This window comes from Nuphar pumila, chromosome 13, assembly GCF_984573655.1.
Source record: "Nuphar pumila chromosome 13, dmNupPumi1.hap1.1, whole genome shotgun sequence".
Classification (NCBI taxonomy): domain Eukaryota; kingdom Viridiplantae; phylum Streptophyta; class Magnoliopsida; order Nymphaeales; family Nymphaeaceae; genus Nuphar; species Nuphar pumila.
This window is the reverse complement of record NC_143261.1, coordinates 73,668,182-73,694,461: the sequence shown is the minus strand read 5'-3', so window position 1 is coordinate 73,694,461 and position 26,280 is coordinate 73,668,182. Positions and strand designations below refer to the sequence as shown.

The 26,280-nt window shown below is 37.6% G+C and overlaps 1 protein-coding gene across 1 annotated transcript in view; it reads right to left on the bottom strand.

The window, feature by feature from the left end:
• Nucleotides 1-213: 213 nt before the first annotated feature.
• The window catches only part of LOC149818708 (Lycopene beta/epsilon cyclase protein), a 220,272-nt gene continuing 194,205 nt past the window's right edge, over nt 214-26,280 (bottom strand). Inside the window, exons 13-18 of the mRNA XM_089985863.1 lie at nt 4,784-4,851; nt 4,577-4,690; nt 4,455-4,490; nt 4,238-4,324; nt 614-705; nt 214-523 (exon numbers count right to left, since the gene is read on the bottom strand). Coding sequence (XP_089841989.1) covers nt 427-523; nt 614-705; nt 4,238-4,324; nt 4,455-4,490; nt 4,577-4,690; nt 4,784-4,851 — 494 coding nt within the window. The 3' untranslated portion in view covers nt 214-426. The remainder of the gene's footprint in view (nt 524-613; nt 706-4,237; nt 4,325-4,454; nt 4,491-4,576; nt 4,691-4,783; nt 4,852-26,280) is intronic.

Genomic DNA, 26,280 nt, shown 5'->3' with positions numbered 1-26,280 from the left:
TTAGAAGCCTTTGTAGCGACATCTGGAGTTGTGATTGCCGATGGATTCAACTTAGAAGATTTCTTGCCTAGTGGACTAGGCAATTTTCAAAGCGGAGTGGATGATATGTCCTCTAATGGAATTATGTACTACAGATATGTCCTTTAATTAAATTTACAAGCCTCCACCTTCTGTGATAAATAAAAATCAACCTAAAGCTACAAGCTAAGAGAATAACCTTTCCAAGGCATCATTATTTTCTTTCACATGGTAATTCTTCTGATTCATTGTTTAGATGAGGATTGAAGAACACGACAATAACTTGACCTTGCTCAATTGCAACCAGATAAGCTTAAACATGCCTTAGTAGTGGTTACTGCTTATCCAAACCAGCAGCTGACCTCGCTTAATTACAACTGATAAGCTTATACATGGCTTAGTAGTGGACTACTGCTTATAATCCAAACCAGCACCATACTTCCAAGCCTCCAGATGCCTTCTCCACGTAAATTTTGCCTTGTTTGGAAGTTTGTTTATCCAAGGCCTAAAAACCAAATTTGTGCAAGTTTCTCATATGATATCACACTTTTCATTATCAAAGCATAAAGGAGATCATTTGAGATGCCAAATTTACCTTAGAATGGGGCCTACAGAGATTGAAAGAAATGTATAGTAACCAAGGAAAACAAAATGAACGAACCAATCAAGAATTATTGGAATTCCAACCTGCATATGTAGCAAGAAGAGCTTCAAAAACAGTGGATTAACTTGTGTAGAAGACAAAAACAGCAATCACAACACAGGATAATTAACTTTCCGTGGGATAGAGTCAGTAAAAGAAAATATGCAAAACAGGCCCAAATGAAATAGAAAGGAAATGGATCAAGAAACAGTGAAAAGAAAAAAAACTTTGCACAGTTGGGAAGATTCCAGTGTGTTTCTTACATATACAATTAATATGGAATAAACAATCAGAGACCAAACTCACATATTTAGCACGAGGAAACCTTGAATTAAATAATTTCCACATGACAAGCTTAAATATTAGCATTACTGTAACAGGAAATCTTAATGTGGACACAGGATGATCACGCAAGCCACGTGCAGCTAGCTGGGACGACCCAGGCAAAAAGAGGGAAACAAACTAGTTCAGAAGACAAAAGAGGATTGTCCAACTTGATTAGGAATATCCTTCAACAAATAAACAATACTTATATTACGGGTTGTAATGATATTGCAATCAAAAGAACACTCTCAGTATCACTAAGAGCATACAAGAAAGTGCTTAAGCATAAGCCCTCAAAGGGCAAAACACAAGGCCACTAGGGCACACTCACAATGGCCCGCAATAGCACACGAGCAAACACAATATAAAAAAATAACATTTTATTCACATGCTTAAGAAAAGCGTACACACAATATGGAAGAGATCCCATATTTATAGAGAGCATAATACACAAGGGAGCTAGCCTAACTAGCTGTTGGGTTAGTCCCAATGGCTAGAAGTAAAAAATAAAAAACAAAAAACAGAAAAATAAATGTACAAAAGTGCCCCTAATGCGCATCACCTATTACAACAGAATGAAAAGACAAAAATGCCGCTAGTGGGCATACCTTATTACAAATATAAAACAGCAAAAGAAAGAATATACATATATATATATATATATATGTATGTATGTATGTATAGTATATACACATTAATAAATGTATGTACATACATATATAACTATACAAATTTAACAATCCCCCTCAAACTTACGATGTGATAACTAGAAGTTTGCCAAGAAGAAAAATGAAATGAGGTGAAGGTAAAGCCTTAGTGAAAAAATCTACCAGTTGACATTCTAACATTCAGAAGTTAACTCAATTGTTCATCTCAAATATTTTTCTCTAACATAGTGGCAGACCGTCATTATATGTTTTGTTCGTTAATGGAATGTGTGGTTGTTCGCAATGTAGATAGCGCTCTTGTTGTTGTAGCACATCTTCGAAGGAATAGAGATAACAACTCACATATCTTTGAAAAGACTTCTCAACTAAATAATCTTCATAGTTGTTGTCATAACACGATATTCAACTTTCTTTGAAGACAATCAGCCCTTTTGTCGCTTCTTGCACCTCTAAGATATTAGAGTCTCCTAAAAACACACAAAATCCAGTAGTTGACTCTACCGTTAGGATTTCCTCTCCAATCTGCATTAGTATAAGCAATTAATTCCAAAAAATAAGAGGATAAGAAAAACCTTTTAGTTATAGTATTTTTTATATATCTATCCTCAAGATGACACTTATATGCACTGTGGTTTTGAATGCAAGGCAGGCTCGCTTTATATGACTCAACTCCTTGCAATAGTGACATCTAACATCATTCATGTCACTATCAGATATCCTTAGCTTCCCAATGCTATATCCATAACTGAATCTCTGGATGAAAAGTTCCCAAGAGATTTCATGTTACTCTTCAACAATGAGCTTTGTTGGAGCATGGGTAACAAAAGGTAGGAAGGTCCTGTGTAACATGGCACCTTCACACCATCAAACTCAGGGTGAAGTACCAAAAGGAACTCTATCGATTTGACTGTGTCCCTAGAGTGATCATCAATACCTATCCATGTTCTACAATCCTTGCATTTACCACAATTCTCTGCTCCACTAATCCCAGAATCCATGCTTGTACTCTTGCATTATTCATCCTCCACTCATTCATCAGTTTATCATAATCAGCATTTGTGGCCTTTGGTTTGTCGCTAGTCCCATAAAGATAACCACCTTAGCATTTTCTTTAATCGCTACAGACATAAAACCTGACCAATATCCATAATTTGTTTTATCAAGTTTCACAGGAATCAACTGGATGGATTCACTTTTCTCTATACTCACACTAACACCCAACTAAAATATTAGGTTTTTTTTTGTACAAAAACATCAATAACAGCATACCGATATCCAAAACAGTGTATATCACGATATACAAATAGTAACTTTCACACAAATCTCAAAACAAAGGACCAAAAACACCTAGTCAATACCACTAAGCAAGTGAGAATCACCACCAAACTTCACAAAACTGGGAAACCCACAACCAGATGGCACTATTTCTATATCAGAAGTGAACCAGTACCTATTTCAGCAATATCAAGATATACAACAGTCGGCACAAAAAAACCTACCCAAATCGAAGTTAGCATCAGAAATAGAGCCTCAAAACATAAAATCACCAAAATGATACCCAAGATTGGTATCAATCACTTCCTTAGGTAAAACCAACCAGATCACAACCAAATACAGCCAACAAAAACTGCCGACAAAATCAGAATCGACAGATTACTCAAATCTGGTCATTGTTTACAACTATTTCCATAAAATCAGAGAAAATTGATAATAAATCTAAATCATGTCCATGTTCATGATTTTTTATTCAAATAACTCCTAAAATGAAACACTACCAGTCTCCTACCTCACCCAAGTGAAATCCCTCTTACCATACACAACGCCAGAAAAGAGCCTTGCAAACCGACATGGGACTGTAGTCAAGTTCTGAATAAAGCCTTCCTTCCTCTAAGACACTCACATTGCTCAGATTTGGTTTGCATATGGTTCTGATACTATATACAAATTCATGAAGCCATGAAGAACACCAGAACGAAGGAGCAATGAGAAAGGAAAAATACTTTCCCTCATTATAGAAAATAAGAGAGCTACAACATATAAAGGTCGATCCCCTTATTACAACATCTTGACTATATATGGACCAAAATGACCCTCACTTCTTGACCACAACAGATTTAGAGCTAAATTACACAAATACCCTCAAACATACATACTAATACAAGAACGGTATTACCCACAACAACACTACATAGTATTATATTCCTCAACAAAATCCTTACTCATGTACACTTGCAACAAAATAGATCATCAACCAACATGATCAAGACAGGAAATGTTTTGGCAAACTTATTAATTTTCTTTGAAACATATATGCTGAAGAAAGGTCTTTCTGAACTTAACAGTGCCAACAGGTGTAACAAACAAACACAATGCACGCACACACACACACACACACACACACACACACACACACACACACACACACACACACACACACACACACACACACACTCCTAGCTGTTGTATTTGAATGGCACTATACACAAACAACTGTTTAGCTGTAATCTGGATGGTGTAAAGGACAATATCAAGACATGATAAGGTTAATGAATGAGATGCAAGCATGGCAATATCACATGGTTACCTGCTTGAAAATAGATGGAAGGATTTGGGGTTGTTTTAGCATAACAGTTCCTAATGTCTTTGCCAGTGGCCAAAACTGCACTACATCCTGTCAAAATGTTGTAATACAAAGAAGAATTCTTAATTTCTTTCTCAAAAATGGACAAAATCTTGAAAACACAAGGAAAAACTGAGATTTAAAATGCAACATAAAATTCTCATACATGAAACCAAAGTACCTGAAGGAATGGATAAAGAACTGAATCCCCCAGATTCTGAATAAAGTTTGGAAAAAAGTCTTAAAAGATCTGCTAGTTCAGCCAGCAAACTAATCCACAAGATTATTCAGAAATATGCAAACCTGCATAGATTGGAAATTGACATAGAGAAGTTCATTTATGAAGTTGGGAGACACATCTACATTTGGTTGTGCTGACATTGCTCTTTGAAACAGCCAAGATGAGCTCAAATTTGGCTGAAAGGAAATATCTAATTAGAAATGGTTATTCAAGCAGCAAAGAAAAAAAAAATCAATATAAATCTCCAAAGAATAGAGGACATCACAAACCATATAGGGATTCAACAGTGATAAACTGGGTCCATCCAAGAAATCACCACTTACTGCCTCATAAATTCCTTGTTGAAGAAAAAATACAGCAAATTATTAGAAGATAACAATGAAACTGGATACAGATTCATCAATAGGGAAAGGAAAGTGGCATGAAGATTGGAGAAGTGTTCCAGAACTCACAGCATTTTGAAATGATGGAAGTCCAAATTCTAACTTCACTTCTATTTTATAACAAATGAAGGTTTATCATAGGGAACAAAAATAAAAGCAAACAAGGAAACCTCCTGTGATCAAATGAAGAGCAATTACAAGGGAGTTAACTAAATGACTTGAAAGAGGCACATATATCTCCACTTGAAGGCCATAAAAGTAGTTAGAACAAGAGAATTTAAAAGATCACTTAACACATTAATTCTGTGAACTGAAATCAATAAGACTTTAACTCATTAGCTCTAGTGAGAAAAAATATAAAAAGTTTTGCCTTTTTCAAAATAAGATAGTAGGTTGTTTATTTTGCCATAAGTTCAAATAAGCTACAGTAGAAAGATATAACGAAGCTATTATAGTAGAAGTATGCATATAATAAACCAATTGATATTCTAGATTGTATGAATAAGAATCTATTCATCAACGAGGAAAGTTGTGTGAAGATGTGACCTTGGAACTCATGCCCTGCAAGACAAGCAAAGAGGAGAAAGAGAAAGTGAGAAAGAATATGGTGATATCCTCTCTGTAGGGTCGTCCCTCTCATTATATTAAGAATATATGGAAATATTACAAGAATACCCTTGTACACAATAGCATAAGACAATGGGGGTATTTTATAACTCAAATGACTAGTATACCCCTATGATAGAACACACGACTTCTAACATGCCCCCTCAAACTGTACATGGGTTTTGAATGACCACAGACAGTTTACTTTTCAAAAACCAATGTCTCATAGATGTTAAAGGCTTTGTGAATAAATTGGCCACTTGGTCTTCTCCTTTGACAAATAAAAGCTGAATTTTCTTGCTCTCCACTTTTTCACGAACAAAATGCTGGTCCAACTCAGCATGTTTCATTTTTCCATCTTGAATGGGATTAGTTGAAATGGCAAGTACACTCCTATTATCATAAAATAACAACAAACGAAAAACTCTTTGATGCAAAGTAACAAGCAAATGTCGAACTCATAAAACTTCAACTGTTACCGCTACAATTGATCTATACTCCGCCTCTGTATGGACCAAGCAACAAACTTCTGTTTTCGATTGGACCATAAAACAAGATGACTTCCTAGAAAAACGGCATATCCTATCGAATTTTCTAGTTGAAGGATCACTTGCCCAATTGACATCATAATAAGAAACAATAACTAAAGACAGATTTGGAGGCTTGTCTTTGAATTTTCTATAGATCAGCCCATCTGCAATAAAGCCCTTGATATATCTTAATATCTGTTTCGTGCTATGTCATAGGGATTCGACCAACCAGGTGCCGCACCCGCATCGATGCGACGTGATGCGGGTGCGGCACCCGATGCAATCAACCCAACCCTGGGTGCAATCAACACACCTAGGGTCATAAATGTCCAAATTTTGATCTTAAAAAAAAAAAGAGCCCAATGAAATGGGCTGAGAGGAGGATTAGGGGAATTTTTTTTTGCCCTCTCCTCCCGACCTCGACGCTGCGACCCGTCTCCTGACCCCGACGACAGTGACGACTACGAGCTACCACCGTCTGGTGACGCCTCCTCTCCATCTCCAACCCAGGTATGCATTCTCTCTCTCTCCCCTCGTCTCTCAATCTCTTCAGAGAACACAAAAAACCCAGGTTCTGCCCACTTTCTTGTTCTGTCCCATTCTGCACAATTCAAAATCATAGTTTTTTGGTGTTTTTTCTCACATTCAACACCATAGATGCGATATATAGGTTTTGATTAGTGAGAACCGGCTTTTGGATCACCGGAATCTGACCTGTATACAGGTTTTTCCAGTGATTCAAAATCAATGGCTATGAAGGTATCAATTTTTTTTGCTCATAAAAACATATTTTTTCATCAAAAAATCATGATCCAAAAGTCTATTCTCACTAAATCGAGCATGCTTAACACATCTAACGGTTCAGATCTATCATAAGACACTTCAAAACTATGGGGCAAAATGAGAAATGAGGCCTAATATGTTCAGTTCTCACACATATATATATATATATATATATATATATATATATATATATATATATATATATATATATATATATATATATATATATATATATATATTGGATTCCTTTAAAACACTTATTTACATGTGTTTAATGCTTAATCCAAACCTGTAGATATGTTTATAATTGCTTACTCACTAAGCAACATGCTTTGGACTGAATTAATTTAACAAGAAATAGATAATATTTTAAAATTAATAAATAGTATTTTTTGTTATAATATTGTCATTTGAAAATATCACTAATTTATGGCAATATTTTCAAAATGTGGGTGATATTTGTGACACGCACACACACCAGTTAAAAAAGAAAGCATATTTGTTGGTGGTTTTCCTAAATCCGAACATGCATGTAGATGCATTTATCATACCTTGTTACTAGAAAATATGCTTTGATATTGAATTAATTCAACTAAAACATTTGATTTTTTATCACAAAGTTTTGTTGCAATATAAACAGTTCATTTTAATTGGATCTCTTTAGAAACCCATTTAAACATAAAAGATACCTAATTTAATGCATGTTTTTCACTAAATAGACTATGAAGAATATATTTGCAGTTCAAGTTAAGTGAAAAAAATATGTCTGCACTTATATATATTTTTTACAATCCCATGCTTAGGAGTCCACTTTAAATTAATGTTATTGTTATATATTTTTCTCGTACCTTTCAGTATTTATTTATATGTGTTACTACTATATTTTTTATAACTTATTGTATATGTTATTGATCTTGCACTCAATATTATCAATCTTGATTTCGTGCATAATTAATTTTAATATAATATTTTTTTGTTTTCAGGACAAAAATGACGGATAAAGGGAAAGGACTTGCATCATCCTCATCCCCACATGTAAGTTCTGCTGCTAGTGTTGCTGGTAGTTGTAGTGAGAGTGTTGATTCAAGTTTGTTAGCTGCAACATGTGATGATGGGGGCTACTATTGGTACATGTGGATAAGCTTGCAAAAACTGGAGGAGGTGATAGAAACAAGAGATTTCGATGTAAGCTTTGTGAAAGAGATTTTGTTGGGTCTTACACAAGAGTTAAAGCTCATTTGTTGAAGATATCAGGACATGACATTTCAGGATGAAAAATAGTTGATAGGCAATGCAAAAACAATACAAGAAAATACAAGATGAATATGAGAAGAGGAAAACAATGAGTGATTCTTGTGTAATTAATGCACCCTTTTAAGCGATCAAGAAGATGCTCAAAAAAGAAAAGAAAAATAGATATAGGAGGTAGACGAAGATGAACGATACAAGCATCATTCAATACATATAAAAGGGAGGGGATGTATAAAAAAAATAGGGAGGTATTTTTATTCTAGTTTACTTCCATTTAATGCAACTAGAAATCTTCATTGGAAGAATTTAGTTACTTCACTGGTAAATTATAATTTGAGTGCCTATATACCTCCAAGCTCAGAAAAGCTACGAACTACACTTCTTGCAGAAGAGGGGGCAAATATTGAGAGATTGCTAAAGATTAAGAAATATTCATGGGAACAAAATGGACTTTCCATTGTTTCTGATGAGTGAACATATATTCAAAGGCGTTCACTGATTAATTTCATTGTTTCTTCGCTTAGTGGCCCAGTATTCTTGAAAGCAGTTCATGCATTTGAGCAATATAAAAATGTTGAGTATTTGAAGGGGTTGTTTATAGAAGTAATAAAAGAAGTGAGTGATCAGAAAGTAGTGCAAATCATCATAAACAATGCTCCAAATTGTAAAAGTATAGCATTGAGTTTGGAGAGTTAGTATCCTCATATTTTTTGGACTCCCTATGTAGCACACATGGAGAATCTATCCCTCAAGAGCATCTGCAACCCCCTAAAGAAGAAGAAAATTCACCAGCATATGCTCTATATTCATAGATTGAGGAATTAGAAAAAAATATCAAAAGCATTAGGATTTTTGTTATCAACCACCATCAAGCTAATGCTATACTTAATAGGCATTCTGACATGAAATTGTTGAACATCGCTGAAACATGTTTTGCATCCATCATTGTGATGGTGAAAAGAATTAAGAAAGTAAAGAATGTTTTGGTTAACATGGTGACTGATGAGAATTAAGCATTCTACCGTGTTGATGATGTTGTCAAGGCTCAAGAAATTAAGAAATTCATTGTTGATGATGAGTTTTGGGATAGAGTCATATACTAAATTCAAATTATGCAACCTATTTGAAAAATGTTGAGAGAAGTTGATAAGGATGAGCACATGCTTTACAAAGTTTATGAAATGTGGGATAATATAATTGAAAAAATACAAGTTGTAGTCTTCAAGCATAAAGAAAAAAATCCTTTATTGGATGATTCATAATTTTTTAATCATATTCATTGAATTTTAGTCAGAAGATGAGATAAGAGCAACACTCCTTTGCATTGCATGGCACATTCTCTTAATCCAAAATATTAAGTAAAAAAGTAACAGAAAGGTGGTATTGGTCGTGTCCTTCCAAATTTAAACCCAGAGCTATCAAGGCATAGAAATATGTGTATGACAAGACTTTATCTAGAATCACATATTCTAAATCAAGTCACACAAGAGATTGAAAAATTTGCATCTTCGATATTACATGGATAGACATTACTAGCGAGAGAGGAGAAAAATATAAATCCTATCACATGGTGGTCAACATTTGGATCAAAAACACCTTCTCCAACGTCTTGTATTGAGATTGTTATCTCAGTCTGCTAGTTCATCCTTTTGTGAAAGAAATTGGAGCACATATTCTCAAGTCCACAACATGAAGAGAAATAAACTCACTAGCAAGTGTGCAGAGGACTTAGTATATGTTCATTATAATCTTCGACTACTTTCACGAACCAATGATGAATACAGGTACTAATTGCTCTCTTAGTTATTTGACTATTTCTTAGTTTTTTCATTTAAATATACTTATATTTAACATTTTCAAATTGAGTTTGTAATGCAGACAATGATCATCCAAATTTTGGGATGTAAACCAAGAAGAGTGTGACTCAGAGGGAAAGCATGATTTCAACATTACAAACATGGATTTATCGGAGCCCAGTCTACTTTCTTATGATGCATTTGATGATGAAGCAGAAAATTATTATGATTCATTACCTCATCGTTATATACATTGTGTAGGATATACTTTTGGTATGTAATTATGCATTGTTTGCTTCTTTTATTAGTATACTGTGTGATTTACTTCTTTTTGTTTTATTTATTTGATTGTTTTTATAATATATTTAGGTTGATTTAATTGTGATAGTTTTTATGATGAAGAACATAATTGTAGATTGTTAATTTGATTTATTGCATGCATGATGATGAATTGATTTGATGATACTATGAAAATTGTTTTTTATTTCATTAGAGTTATTGTTGTTAACTGTTAAAACTTAAAAATTATATATATACCCTCCCGCACCCCGCACACAAGCTTCTTTAAAGTGCCGCATAGCTGCACCCGTACCCATGTGACTGTTAAAATATGTACCTAATCATTTAATGTAATTTATATATATAAGGTAATACATATACATATATTAATATATATGTATATGTATCTACTTATTATATATATAAAATATATAAATTCTACTTTGTTTAAGCCATAGGGGTAGTTTAGTCTTTTCCCCTGTTTTACGCACATTCAATTTATGAATGTGATTGTAATTTAGTTTATTTTTCTTTTTCTTTTTCTTTTTTATTTCTTTTAATTCTAGTACCAAAAGGTACCTTGGGGGGCCCACTCAAATAGACGTTGGGCCCCTCCAACGTCTATGAGTGGAGCCCCTCCAAGGCTCCTTTTTGTGGTTATAAATAGGGGCTCTCCCCTTTGTATTTCTTCATGGCTTTGAGTCAAAGCCCAAGTGTTTAATAAATTGATTCTATTGTTTTTATGCCTTTGTGCATTTGTGGGTTATTTGTGAGTTGTGCCTTTGTGCACAAGTGTTCTTAAGTGTTCTTATTGTGCATTCGTGGTGGGTTTATTATCAAGAATATTAAGGTCTTGATCTTAGTATCTTGGTGGAGATACTTTTACATGATATTAGAGCCTCATTGAAGAAGGAGGATAGTGCATCCCGCCACTTGTGAAGTACCTCGGTAATCGTGCCCTCAAGTAAGTGAAGTTTTGAAGTATATCATCTTCTTCGGGCGATATTTTAGAAGCAACTTTTGTCAAGAAAAGTTGGAAAAACTCTTAAGGTACACATTATTTTCTATCATCTTACCTCTCTAATGGGTGAAAAAGACTCCCACTTCTCCCTTGGGTTTAAACTTAGTGGTTCGAACTATCATGTTTGGGCAGGCAATATGGAAGCCCATATCAAAGGGAAAGGCCTTTGGGGATACGTTCAAGGTTCCATATCGGAACCCGAACCCAAACTTTCTATCATAGAGAAAGGGGATATTAAGATTCTTGAAGGTGAAGATAGACAAAAGGCCCTTGAAGAATATTCAAAAAAGCATGATGAGTGGGAAATGAAGAACTTCAAAATTTTATCTTGGATTTTTTCGTCTGTTGAAACCAAGATCAATGCCAACATCATTAAGTTTAAAAGGGCCTCCGAAGCTTGGTTGTACCTTGAAAAAATGTATACTTCAAGGGACTTATCACACAAATATTATCTGTAAAGACCATAAATTTTATACTAAACTTAAAAAATTATGTGGATTTGGGCCTGGGATCCGTTATTAGATCCAAAAGAAAATTTCGTATATTAGAGTATTTTAGTAATATTATATAAATAATATTTAAGAAATTAGATATTTCAAAACCACTGTTGGACCCAAGTGGATCCAACTCCTGGATCCACTGCTATCCACGCGACCCGGATCCAAACCGCAATCGGATCCGGCATCGCGGGTCGTGGTTCGGACCCGACTCACACTATGTTAAATGAAAAGGGAAAAAAAAAGGGCAACCCGATATGGGTTGCCCGATAAAAAGATTTTTGAAGGGGGGGGGAAGAAACCTTCTCCCTCGAGACATCGGGTGTTAGGGTTCAGCCGAACCCTAACACATAAGGAGATGGGGAGGTGGGGGAAGCACACGCAGCCGCCGGGAAGGTAGGTTTTCCTTCCTTTTCGGGTGGCCTCCCTCCTACAAAGAGGGACCCCCGAACCCCCTTTCTCCTTCTCTCGCTATCCCCTTTCTCTCTTTTCTCTCTCTTATCTCTCTTCTCTCTCTAACCCTCGGATTCCCCTCCCCCGAGCTCGGGCTTGCTGTTTGAAGCCGTGTCAGGAGGCGCAACCGACCTCCTATCGTAGCTGCCGCAACCTCCTCGCCGGAAAATGGTAGGGTCTGTAACTTTTTTCAGGTCAATCATGGGTTGGTGGGATGTGGGTTGTCCAAAACCCAAACTGTCGAGTAGCAAATGGAAAAAAAATCTCCTATTGGGGTTGTCTGTCACCCCAAACCGAAAACCCCAAATTTTTAATTTGGGGGTTTCGGATTTCTGTTTTTAGGGATCGAGCATGTGTGTGGGGGGGGGTTCAGATTATTATGGAAAAAAAAAAGAAGAGAAAGAGGGGACTGTCCGTGTGCCACAGTTTCGTAAGAAGAGAGACTTTTTATGCAGTTTGGGGGAAATCGTGATCTGATCCTATCCTAAAATTTTTCTTTTATGGGTTATTACCTGCGTATGTCTTTTGGAATTTCATGATTTAGTTGATCTACCTTATTGAAATTTGTGATTTCAGTTGTATACACATTCCTCTGAAATTTCTGGTATATGTATATATACATATAAATATATATACATTCCTGTAAATTTATGATTTAGCGTCGTATATAACCTTTGGGACTGCATGACTTGGCTGGGACTATATTCTCTTGAATTTTAGAATTTATGCTGTGCAAATCCCTTGTGTTGAATATGAAATTTGGTGTTTTATGTTTTTAGAAAATTCCCTGTAACAGAATTGATACTTCTGGTAATTTCATGCAAAAAAGTCGATGCTTGATCCGTTATCACCAATGTATTTCATGTTTGCATCTGATATAGGTCCAGTAGCTGTTTCTTTTTGTTGATTCTGCATAATACGACATGCGGTTTAATACTTAATAATCCTGTAAAATGCAGTAGAATGGCTGAAACCATTGTTTGATGTATATGCTGTATGATGGCTGAATTGGAAAAAAAAATGTGTTTAGTTCATGCGGCTGAATGAATTTTGGTTCTATCTTTTATATTTCTGTGTAACCCAGCGTGCTGTGCATCACTTAGTTAACTTGTGGGATACAGTAGAATGGCTGAGTGGTTCATGTTGGATTTTAGAATTTCAGTATGCTAGCTGATTAATACCTAATTGTCACTTCTCTTGTGCACGAACTTTCTTGTGTTTGTATTACTGACTTAGGCTGAATGGGTTTTACAGTCTTTGTTATTTTTGGCCTAGATTCCACATAAAACTGCAAGTTCTCTTACATTCCAACTTCTACCTTAGAGTAGCAGTTGTACACCAATGATAGTTTTAAATTCTTAAGATAATTCCTTGATCTCTTCATATAGAAAATGAGTGAGACATATCAAAGAAATGTTATGTATTGACATTGTATATTGGCCGTACTCAGAGTATGTGAATTTCTTTTCTTTGGAGCATTGTGAACAGAAAGGAAATAATCTAGTGGTAACCTAAATGGGTAAATGATTAAGTAAGTCATGGTTATTCCTTTCTACTAGGGGGGGTTGTTTAGGAAACCTTGCTCAATGGGCGATACGGGTTAGGTATCTAATGTAGGTACGTGGTTTGATTCAAATATATTGGTAAGAAAATTAAATATTAACTTTTGTGCTTGAATGGTTTAAAGGCACCGGAGCACTCTGAGTGAGTTTATGAAAACAATATGGAAAATGATGGGGTTGATTCATACACTTGGGTACAATGACTAAGGTTGGGAATCTACTACTGTGGTAGTAGCAGGGTTGGGGAAGAATGCCCTACACCCTGAAAGGTTAACTAAATGGAAAGATTTACTCACTCAGATTCGGGCTTACCTTGGAGAGGGTAAGTGGTACAAAACTCCGGGGACATAATTTTTAGTTTCGAGCTAAAGTGACTCGTTGGTCCCTAGTCCTCGGAGTTGGAGGACCCCAGACTACCAATTTTGTCCTATGTGGTAGTTCTTTGTTCTTCTGCAGAAGTTAGGGATGCATCCTGTTTTGGTTTTGGCCTTTGGGAGTTTCTCTCGGTCACTGGCCGCTCCCTTGGGATTTCAGTCACGGTTAGAATGTTCGGGTTAATAAAACAACCTTGAATAATATACCCCCGAACGTTCTCTTCTGTGATGGTTGTCTTGGCCCGTGTGTACCCGCGGGATAAGAAAAGATAAACATTAACTAGAACAGTTAGGTATCATTGTGTTGGAATCATTAAAGAGACAATGACTTACTCTTTCATCATGATTTATATTCGGTGCTTATGATGAAACGACATCCTAAACTGTGTATATATTAGTTAATTGAATTCATATTAAGGATGTTATTCATGTTAGTGTAAGTTCTGCTTTAATTGCTTAATACCTTACTTAATTGTTGTAGTTGTATAAAATGCTTTTTGTGCTTAAGTATAACTGTTACATAATCTACCTTTCTATTCAGATATATGTCTATTATTGCTATTGCATCGAATTCCTTATGTGTTTATGTTTAGACTGAAATTCAAACACGGCACCCACATCACACTTGACACATGATCTACTTGCAAGAATAATTACAGTTTTCCTACTTAGACGTGGTAGTCTAATTCCTATAATTCCTATTATTTTCAGGAGAAGAGTAGTTCTATGAGCGATGCGGAATGAGGCGCTGACCAAGACTTGATCTATTTGTTCCCTGGCGGTTCTGCTTTCTTTCAGATTGAGATTTTTGTTTTGAGACTCACAATGTGAAAACTCTGATGTTGGATTTTATTATTATTGAAGTGGAAATAAATGGTGTGGTTTGCTTTTACCTTTCTGTATCGTTCTGAAATGCTTAACCCGGGAATTATTAGTTGTTTCCGCTTAAAAAAAAAAATCCTTGAAAATTTGGGTTAAATTTCGGGGCGTTACAGTTATGGTATCAGAGCTTGGGAACAATAAATCAAAGTTCACGGTCATGCCACATCCTGAGATCGCTCTGTGAGTATATTTTAGTTATTTTACTTTAGTATTCATGATAATTACATTGTTTCTCCTATATAAGTATAAATATATACCTGTAATGATTTTTGAAACACTATAATGCAAAGATAGTAAAACTGTGTGTATTGAAATGGTTATTAGATGTACCGTCGATCCCAAGCTAGTTCGAGCACGGCAAACGAATGGCAGGACCAAAGGGGTTTCGTGATGGAAACTCTCGGTAACCTGGCTCAAACCATGGACACTCAAATGCGCCACCAGGCGGAGTTAGCCGCAGCCATAAGCGAAAGGAATAATACGAGCACAATCACGTATGAGAAGTTCTTGAAGTTGAACCCGCCTACCTTCTCAGGCAAGGCCGATCCTGAACTAGCCGAGAGTTGGATTGCAGAGACAGAACGAGCTTTTCGGGTTCTGTCTGTTCCCGAGGATAAGCAAACGGACTTCGGCACTTACCGCTTGACGGAAGATGCACAGAAATGGTGGGACACAACCCGAACCATCCACTTTGCTGGAGTGGATACTATTCCATGTGAAGATTTCAAGCAGACATTTTTAGAGATATATTTTCCTCAGTACGCTCGTGATCAAAAGCATCAGGAGTTCTTGGAGCTTACTCAAGGAAACATGAATTTGGTGGAATACACTACCAAATTTCGGACCTTGGAGCGTTATTGCCCAAATTTGTTCGCGAATGATAAAGCCAGAGCAACTAGGTATGTGCGCAGACTCAAGGACGGATTACGACCACGAGTGATGATAAATCTGCCGTCGACTCTCGCACAAGCCATCGAAGTGGCTACTATGTTGAATGAAGAATGGGAGCGATCAAGGAAGAGTCAAAAGGACACACCGGGAAAACGGGGAGCCGGTCCGCCGCAGCACCACGGTGGCAAGAAGTACCAGCCACCTTACAAGAAGCAAAAGTACAATGGTGAAAATCGTCCTCCGCAGCAACAAGGACAAAATCGGGTGTGCCAGAAGTGCAACCGGTCCCACTACGGACAACCTTGCCCTAGAGACACCGGAGCATGTCTCTACTGTGGGAAGATGGGTCATTATGCCTGTCAGTGCCACAAGAAGATGGCGGATATGCAGAAACATAATGCCGGAGGAGGGCAACAGCATCAACCATCTCAGCCGCAGCAAACACCACAGCAAAATGCACAGAAGAGGGTGCCGGGATGAGTATATGCCACCACTGCGGAGGAGTTGGAAAAAGGAAATCTGGTACAAGGTACTGTAATTGTCAATGGCTGTGCTGCACTTGTTCTATTTGACTGTGGTGCTACACATTCGTTCATATCTATAGAGTTTGCAAAATTACTTGGTGCACCTACTGAATCTCTGAAACATGAATTATATGTGTATAATCCGATAGAATATAATTCGGTATGTGTAAACTACATCCCTGATGTCATAATTGTACTTGAAGGGCAGAACTTACCTGCTGACCTAATCTTGCTCGATATGACTGAATATGATGTCATATTGGGGATGGATTGGTTATATGAACATTATGCCAACGTTCTCTGTCGCTAAGGGAAAGTGGTTTTGTCCCGACCAGGATTGCCAAAGGTTGAGTTTCGGCTCTCTAGACCTGCAGTGAAGGGTCGAATTGTATCGATATTAAAGGTTCAGAAGTATATGCGACAGGGGTGCCGAGCATTCCTAGTAAATATATTCTCCTGTGAGTCGAAGGTCACACCATTGGAAGAACTTGAAGTGGTTCGTGAATTTCCGAAAGTGTTTCCGGATGAGTTACCTGGACTACCTCCACCACGTGAGGTGGATTTTCATATCGAGTTGGTGCCTGGGACGACACCGATCTCGAAAGCGCCTTATCGTATGGCCCCAGTAGAGTTGGAGGAGCTGAAGAAACAACTTAAAGAGTTGATGGAGCAAGGTTTCATTAGACCGAGCGTGTCACCATGGGGAGCACCAGTTCTTTTTGTAAAGAAGAAAGATGGTTCTATGAGGTTGTGTATAGACTATCGGATGTTGAATCAAGCAACAGTAAAAAATAAGTATCCCCTACCTCGCATTGAAGACTTGTTCGACCAATTGCAAAAGGCTAAGGTGTTTTCAAAAATCGATCTTAGATCTGGGTATCAGCAACTCCGGATCAAGGACGAGGATGTTCCTAAGACGGCCTTTAGAACAAGGTACGGTCACTACGAGTTCGTAGTTATGCCATTCGGACTGACAAATGCTCCCGCCGCATTCATGGATTTGATGAATAGGGTATTCAGAGCGTACTTGGATACTTTTGTGATTGTTTTTATTGATGATATACTTATATACTCTGAAAGTATAGAACAACATCGTGAACATTTGAGGATCGTATTGGGGACTCTCAAGGAACACCAGTTGTTCGCCAAATTCTCCAAGTGCGAATTCTGGCTCGAGAAGGTCATGTTCTTGGGTCATGTCATATCGCGAGATGGAGTCGCTGTGGACCCGGCTAAAGTTGAAGCTATATTAAATTGGGGTCAACCGAAGAATATCAGCGATATCAGGAGTTTTCTAGGATTAGTAGGCTATTATAGAAGATTCATTCAGGACTTTTCACGGATTGCTATGCCCATGACCAAGCCACTGAGGAAAGGAATCAAGTTCGAATGGACGGATAAGTGCGAGGAGAGTTTCCAAATCTTAAAGAAGAAGCTTACCACCGCACCAGTGTTGGCTTTACCTTCAGGTCATGGTGGTTTTGTGGTCTACTCAAACGCATCAGGTACTGGGCTGGGATGTGTTTTAATGCAAAATGGTAAGGTGATAGCATATGCCTCTCGCCAATTAAAGATTCATGAACGAAACTACCCAACTCATGATCTCGAATTGGCAGCCGTGGTGTTCGCATTGAAAATATGGTGACATTACCTGTATGGGGAACACTTCGAGGTATTTACTGATCACAAAAGTCTCAAGTACCTGTTTTCCTAGAAAGAGTTGAACATGCGACAACGACGATGGTTGGAGTTTATAAAGGATTACGATTTTACCATTTCCTATCACCCAGGAAAAGCAAATGTGGTAAATGACTCTCTCAGCCGAAAAGCTGGTTGCAGTTTGTCTAGTCTATTGACAAAAGGGTGGAATTTGGTGGAGGAATTCATGGATTGGAAACCGTTTTCAGATGTCGTGGGAAGTATCAAGTTATCTAATTTATCTGCTCATCCGGAGATCCTTACAAAGATTATTGAAGGTCAGAAAGAGGATCCCCAATATGAGAAATTGAAGTCACTAGCCCAACAAGAGAAGTCACATTTCTCACTCAAGGAAGACGGCAGTATCTGGATGAAAAAGCGACTTTGGGTCCCTAGTGATCCCAAGTTGAAAGAAGAACTATTGGGAGAAGCACATAGGTCCAAATACACCATACACCCAGGGGGCACAAAAATGTTTAAAGATTTACAACGAGGGTATTGGTGGAATGGAATGAAGCGTGAGGTCGCAAGTTATGTCAGGAAGTGTTTGACTTGTCAGCAAGTCAAGGTGAAACATCAGAAGCCTGGCGGAATGATGCAGCAAATGGAGATTCCACAGTGGAAATGGGAAGAAATTACCATGGATTTCGTGGTGGGTTTGCCCAAAACACGGAAACAACATGACGCTATATGGGTAATAGTGGATCGATTGACCAAATCGACTCACTTTCTACCCATACGAATAAATCAATCCCTCGAGAGCTTAGCAGACTTATACATCAAAGAGGTTGTTCGACTGCATGGAGTACCAGTTTCTATTATCTCAGATCGAGATCCTCGATTTACTTCTCGGTTTTGGGGTCAGTTGCAACAGGCCTTGGGTACGAAACTGAAGCTGAGTACTGCTTTTCATCCCCAGACTGACGGACAATCAGAGAGGACTATCCAGACACTAGAAGATATGCTGCGAGCATGTATGCTGGATTGGAAAAGTGAGTGGCACAAGCATGTTGTTTTAGCCGAATATGCCTACAATAATAGTTACCATGCGAGTATCGGCATGACTCCTTTCGAAGCTCTGTACGGAAGACCCTGTAGATCGCCGGTGTATTGGGACGAAATTGGAGAACGGTCGATAGAATCACCAATTGTGTTACAACATTACACCCAACAGATCAAGATGATAAGAGATAGACTGCTCACAGCCCAGAGTCGACAAAAGAGTTATGCAGATCAAAGGCGCAGGGAACTCACTTTTGATGTGGGGAATAGGGTCTTTGTGAAAGTATCACCCACCAAAAGTGTGTTTCGTTTTGGTAAGAAAGGAAAATTGAGTCCCAGATATGTCGGACCTTTTGAGATTTTGGAACGGATTGGAGAAACGGCTTATCGTATAGCCCTACCTCCTCAGTATGCTCAGATACATAACGTATTCCATGTATCTATGTTAAGAAAATATCTTCAAGATCCGTCGCATGTCATCCAATATGAGGACGTAGATATAAGGGAAGACCTAACAATGAAAGAAAAACCAGTGGAGATATTGGAACGAAGTGAGCGAGTCTTGAGATCAAAGACCATTCCTCTCGTTAAGGTGAGATGGCAACACCATGGCATCGATGAAAGCACGTGGGAACCGGAGGCTAATATGCGAGAAAAATACCCCAAGTTGTTCGAGTAAACACCGACAGGTAAATTTCGAGGACGAATTTTTTTTTTGGAGGAAAGGATGTAAGACCATAAATTTTATACTAAACTTAAAAAATTATGTGGATTTGGGCCTGGGATCCGTTATTAGATCCAAAAGAAAATTTCGTATATTAGAGTATTTTAGTAATATTATATAAATAATATTTAAGAAATTAGATATTTCAAAACCACTGTTGGACCCAAGTGGATCCAACTCCTGGATCCACTGCTATCCACGCGACCCGGATCCAAACCGCAATCGGATCCGGCATCGCGGGTCGTGGTTCGGACCCGGACCCGACTCACACTATGTTAAATGAAAAGGGAAAAAAAAAAGGGCAACCCGATATGGGTTGCCCGATAAAAAGATTTTTGAAGGGGGGGGGGAAGAAACCTTCTCCCTCGAGACATCGGGTGTTAGGGTTCAGCCGAACCCTAACACATAAGGAGATGGGGAGGTGGGGGAAGCACACGCAGCCGCCGGGAAAGTAGGTTTTCCTTCCTTTTCGGGTGGCCTCCCTCCTACAAAGAGGGACCCCCGAACCCCCTTTCTCCTTCTCTCGCTATCCCCTTTCTCTCTTTTCTCTCTCTTCTCTCTCTTCTCTCTCTAACCCTCGGATTCCCCTCCCCCGAGCTCGGGCTTGCTGTTTGAAGCCGTGTCAGGAGGCGCAACCGACCTCCTATCGTAGCTGCCGCAACCTCCTCGCCGGAAAATGGTAGGGTCTGTAACTTTTTTCAGGTCAATCATGGGTTGGTGGGATGTGGGTTGTCCAAAACCCAAACTGTCGAGTAGCAAATGGAAAAAAAATCTCCTATTGGGGTTGTCTGTCACCCCAAACCGAAAACCCCAAATTTTTAATTTGGGGGTTTCGGATTTCTGTTTTTAGGGATCGAGCATGTGTGTGGGGGGGGTTTCAGATTATTATGGAAAAAAAAAGAAGAGAAAGAGGGGACTATCCGTGTGCCACAGTTTCGTAAGAAGAGAGACCTTTTATGCAGTTTGGGGGAAATCGTGATCTGATCCTATCCTAAAATTTTTCTTTTATGGGTTATTACCTGCGTATGTCTTTTGGAATTTCATGATTTAGTTGATCTACCTTATTGAAATTTGTGATTTCAGTTGTATACACATTCCTCTGAAATTTCTGGTATATGTATATATACATATAAATATATATACATTCCTGTAAATTTATGATTTAGCGTCGTATATAACCTTTGGGACTGCATGACTTGGCTGGGACTATATTCTCTTGAATTTTAGAATTTATGCTGTGCAAATCCCTTGTGTTGAATATGAAATTTGGTGTTTTATGTTTTTAGAAAATTCCCTGTAACAGAATTGATACTTCTGGTAATTTCATGCAAAAAAGCCGATGCTTGATCCGTTATCACCAATGTATTTCATGTTTGCGTCTGGTATAGGTCCAGTAGCTGTTTCTTTTTGTTGATTCTGCATAATACGACATGCGGTTTAATACTTAATAATCCTGTAAAATGCAGTAGAATGGCTGAAACCATTGTTTGATGTATATGCTGTATGATGGCTGAATTGGAAAAAAAAATGTGTTTAGTTCATGCGGCTGAATGAATTCTGGTTCTATCTTTTATATTTCTGTGTAACCCAGCGTGCTGTGCATCACTTAGTTAACTTGTGGGATACAGTAGAATGGCTGAGTGGTTCATGTTGGATTTTAGAATTTCAGTATGCTAGCTGATTAATACCTAATTGTCACTTCTCTTGTGCACGAACTTTCTTGTGTTTGTATTACTGACTTAGGCTGAATGGGTTTTACAGTCTTTGTTATTTTTGGCCTAGATTCCACATAAAACTGCAAGTTCTCTTACATTCCAACTTCTACCTTAGAGTAGCAGCTGTACACCAATGATAGTTTTAAATTCTTAAGATAATTCCTTGATCTCTTCATATAGAAAATGAGTGAGACATATCAAAGAAATGTTATGTATTGACATTGTATATTGGCCGTACTCAGAGTATGTGAATTTCTTTTCTTTGGAGCATTGTGAACAGAAAGGAAATAATCTAGTGGTAACCTAAATGGGTAAATGATTAAGTAAGTCATGGTTATTCCTTTCTACTAGGGGGGGTTGTTTGGGAAACCTTGCTCAATAGGCGATACGGGTTAGGTATCTAATGTAGGTACGTGGTTTGATTCAAATATATTGGTAAGAAAATTAAATATTAACTTTTGTGCTTGAATGGTTTAAAGGCACCGGAGCACTCTGAGTGAGTTTATGAAAACAATATGGAAAATGATGGGGTTGATTCATACACTTGGGTACAATGACTAAGGTTGGGAATCTACTACTGTGGTAGTAGCAGGGTTGGGGAAGAATGCCCTACACCCTGAAAGGTTAACTAAATGAAAAGATTTACTAACTCAGATTCGGGCTTACCTTGGAGAGGGTAAGTGGTACAAAACTCCGGGGACATAATTTTTAGTTTCGAGCTAAAGTGACTCGTTGGTCCCTAGTCCTCGGAGTTGGGGGACCCCAGACTACCAATTTTGTCCTAGGTGGTAGTTCTTTGTTCTTCTGCAGAAGTTAGGGATGCATCCTGTTTTGGTTTTGGCCTTTGGGAGTTTCTCTCGGTCACTGGCCGCTCCCTTGGGATTTGAGTCACGGTTAGAATGTTCGGGTTAATAAAACAACCTTGAATAATATACCCCCGAACGTTCTCTTCTGTGATGGTTGTCTTGACCCGTGTGTACCCGCGGGATAAGAAAAGATAAACATTAACTAGAACAGTTAGGTATCATTGTGTTGGAATCATTAAAGAGACAATGGCTTACTCTTTCATCATGCTTTATATTCGGTGCTTATGATGAAACGACATCTTAAACTGTGTATATATTAGTTAATTGAATTCATATTAAGGATGTTATTCATGTTAGTGTAAGTTCTGCTTTAATTGCTTAATACCTTACTTAATTGTTGTAGTTGCATAAAATGCTTTTTGTGCTTAAGTATAACTGTTACATAATCTACCTTTCTATTCAGATATATGTCTATTATTGCTATTGCATCGAATTCCTTATGTGTTTATGTTTAGACTGAAATTCAAACACGGCACCCACATCACACTTGACACATGATCTACTTGCAAGAATAATTACAGTTTTCCTACTTAGACGTGGTAGTCTAATTCCTATAATTCCTATTATTTTCAGGAGAAGAGTAGTTCTATGAGCGATGCGGAATGAGGCGCTGACCAAGACTTGATCTATTTGTTCCCTGGCGGTTCTGCTTTCTTTCAGATTGAGATTTTTGTTTTGAGACTCACAATGTGAAAACTCTGATGTTGGATTTTATTATTATTGAAGTGGAAATAAATGGTGTGGTTTGCTTTTACCTTCCTGTATCGTTCTGAAATGCTTAACCCGGGAATTATTAGTTGTTTCCGCTTAAAAAAAAATCCTTGAAAATTTGGGTTAAATTTCGGTGCGTTACATTATCTCCAAAAGAAAGCTTTGACTCTTCAACAAAATGATTTGTCTATTCGAGAATATTTTGCCGAATTATCATCTATTTGGGACGAGCTTGTTATGCTCGAACCAAAATGGAGCGGAGAAGTTATTGAATTAAGACACAAGCAACTAGAGGAAGATCGATTTTTTAATTTTTTAAATGGTCTTAGACCCGAATTTGAGCAAATTCGGTCCTCTCTCCTATCCGCTTTCACATCCCCTTCTATTGAAGATGTCATCACCAAGCTAAGTGGTGAGGAAACACGTATGGGGATTAGTAAAAATAACCCGAGTATTCTTGCTACCCCTTCTCAAAGTGATTATTAAGTGGTTAATGCCGTGTCAAGACCCGGAAATAACTTGAAAACCTACAAACCTCCACATTTCAAGAATCAAGGGCAAGGAGGAAATGATCGATATGACAAGAGAGACTATAGCAAATTAACTTGCCATTTTTGTAAAGAACCGGGGCATATCAAACCCCTTTGTCCTAAATGGAAGAAATTTCTTGCCGCGGCTTTAGCATCCCAATTAGAAGAACGACCTTCGTCATCAAATGAGTCTCTTTCGCTTCAACAAATTGTTGATGCTCTTCAACCTATTCTCAAAGGAGGCATTTCTGGAGCCGCTATGTCATTCTCATCCTCTCTCGGTAAGTCATCTTGGCTCCTTGATTCCGGTGCCTCATTTCATATGACTCCAAGTCCTTGTTTTCTCTCTGATTATTCTAAAAATTTTCTTTCATCTTTTGTTTTAACGGCGGATGGAACACCTCTTGAAATTAAAGGAATGGGCAATTTTGAAAAACAAGACTTCTTTATCCCAAAAATTCGTCTTATACCAAAATTAAACTTAAATTTACTTTCTGTTTCTCAACTCTCGGACCATGGTTGCGATATAAGGTTTTCTTCTAATAAATGTTGGATACAGGATCGCCAGTCCAGAAAGTTGATTGGGGAAGGCTCTAGGAGAGGCGACCTCTACTATGTTGATTTTCTTAAAATTCCCAAGGATCAATTTTGTAATGTTGTTCAAAACAAAGATATTCATGTATGGCATAAGAGATTGGGTCATCCCAACATTGTTAAAATCTCTTATTTGCCCTTTATTAAGCATCTTTGTAATGAAAATTTTGTTTGTAATGAATGTATTCTTGGAAAAATGAAAAGTCTCCCTTTTCCTCAAAGATCTATGTTTACAACAAGACCTTTTGAAATTGTTCACTCCGATGTATGGGGTCCGGCTCCGGTGATATCTAAGGGAGGTTTCTCATACTATGTTATCTATGTGGACGATTTCACTAGGTTTAGTTGGATATATTTTCTTAAACATAAACATGAAGTTTTCTCAACTTTTAAAACATTTCATATGATGGTTTTAAATCAATTCAATGGAAAGTTAAAAATTCTTAGAACCGATTCGGGTGGCGAATATCTTTCCAATGAATTCAAAAGTTATCTTGAAAATTATGGAATTCTCCATCAAAAGTCTTGTCCTAAAACTCCCCAACAAAATGGGTTGGCGGAACGAAAACATAGGCATATTATTGAAACAACACGAACTTTGCTCATTTCACAAAATATTCCGAAAAAACTTTGGGCGGAGGCCGCCCTTCTGTCTATCTCATAAACAAACTTCCATCTAAAAACTTGAACAAAATTTCCCCATTTGAAAAATTATACGAAAAAGAACCTGATTATAGCAGGTTAAGGGTTTTTGGATGTAAATGTTTTGTCCTTACTGATAAAAATGACAAACTCTCCCCTAAGGCCATTCCTTGTGCCTTTTTTGGTTATTCTGAAACCCATAAAGGCTTTCGCTGTTATGATATTAAAAGTGATAAACTATATGTTTCCAGAAATGTAAGCTTCTTGGAAAATGTTAGTGGTTTCGAGAAACTTGAAACTAATGACGAGAATATAGACTATTCTTTTCTGTTTGATTTATTAACTGAAGATGATGATACTAGTGATGATGAAACAAATCAAAATGACTTGAATAATAATGAAACTCATTCTGATTCCTCAACACTTCATCAACACATCAATGAAGAATCACATAGAGATCCTATGACCTACTCTCATAGAGATAGGAATACTTTTAGAAGTGCCCTCGAAAGATATGATAATGAGCCTACCCCTTTGAGTGAAGAAAATCTTCGTAGGACCGAAAGATCAAGAAGACCCCCTTCTAGGTTCATCTCATATGAGTCATTTTCACCAAAATATAGAGCCTGTCTAAGCGCCATTCACTCTTACATAGAACCTAGGGATTTCGAGGAAGCACAAAAATGTCCGGAATGGATAGTCGCTATGAATAATGAACTTGAAGCCCTAAAGAAAGCAAAGACATGGGAGTTTCAAGACCTCCCTAAAGACAAGAAAGCAATAGGGTGTAGATGGGTGTTTAAAGTCAAAACTAAGAGTGATGGGTCTCTTGAGAGATATAAGGCTCGCTTAATTGCAAAAGGATATGGTAAAAAATATGGGATTGATTATGAGGAGACCTTTGCCCCGGTTGCTCGGATGGTCACCGTACGATGTCTTATTACCGTTGCTTCAATCAATAAATGGAACATCTATCAGATGGATGTTAAGAATGCGTTTCTAAACGGAGATCTAAACGAAGAAGTATATATAGATGCTCCTCCTGGAATGGAGTCTCCTAAAGGGAAAGTGCTTCGTCTTCGGAAAGCCCTTTATGGTTTAAAACAAGCTCCCAAGGCTTGGTATGATAGGTTTAACTCCGTAATGTTAGAAAATGGTTTTTCATCATGCTTTACTGATACTGCTTTGTTTGTTAGAAAATCTAATGCAGGGATTGTTATTCTACTACTTTATGTGGATGACATGCTTATAACTGGGAGTGACTCTAAAGGGATTAAAAGCATAAAATCCATTTTAAAGGATAAGTTTGAAATGTCTGACTTGGGTTTCTTAACTTATTTTTTGGGTATTGAGGTAGCATACTCTCATAGAGGATATTTTTTGTCTCAAACTAAGCTTGCATCTGAGATTATTGACAGGTCAGGTATTATAGATGATAAAATTTGTGAAACT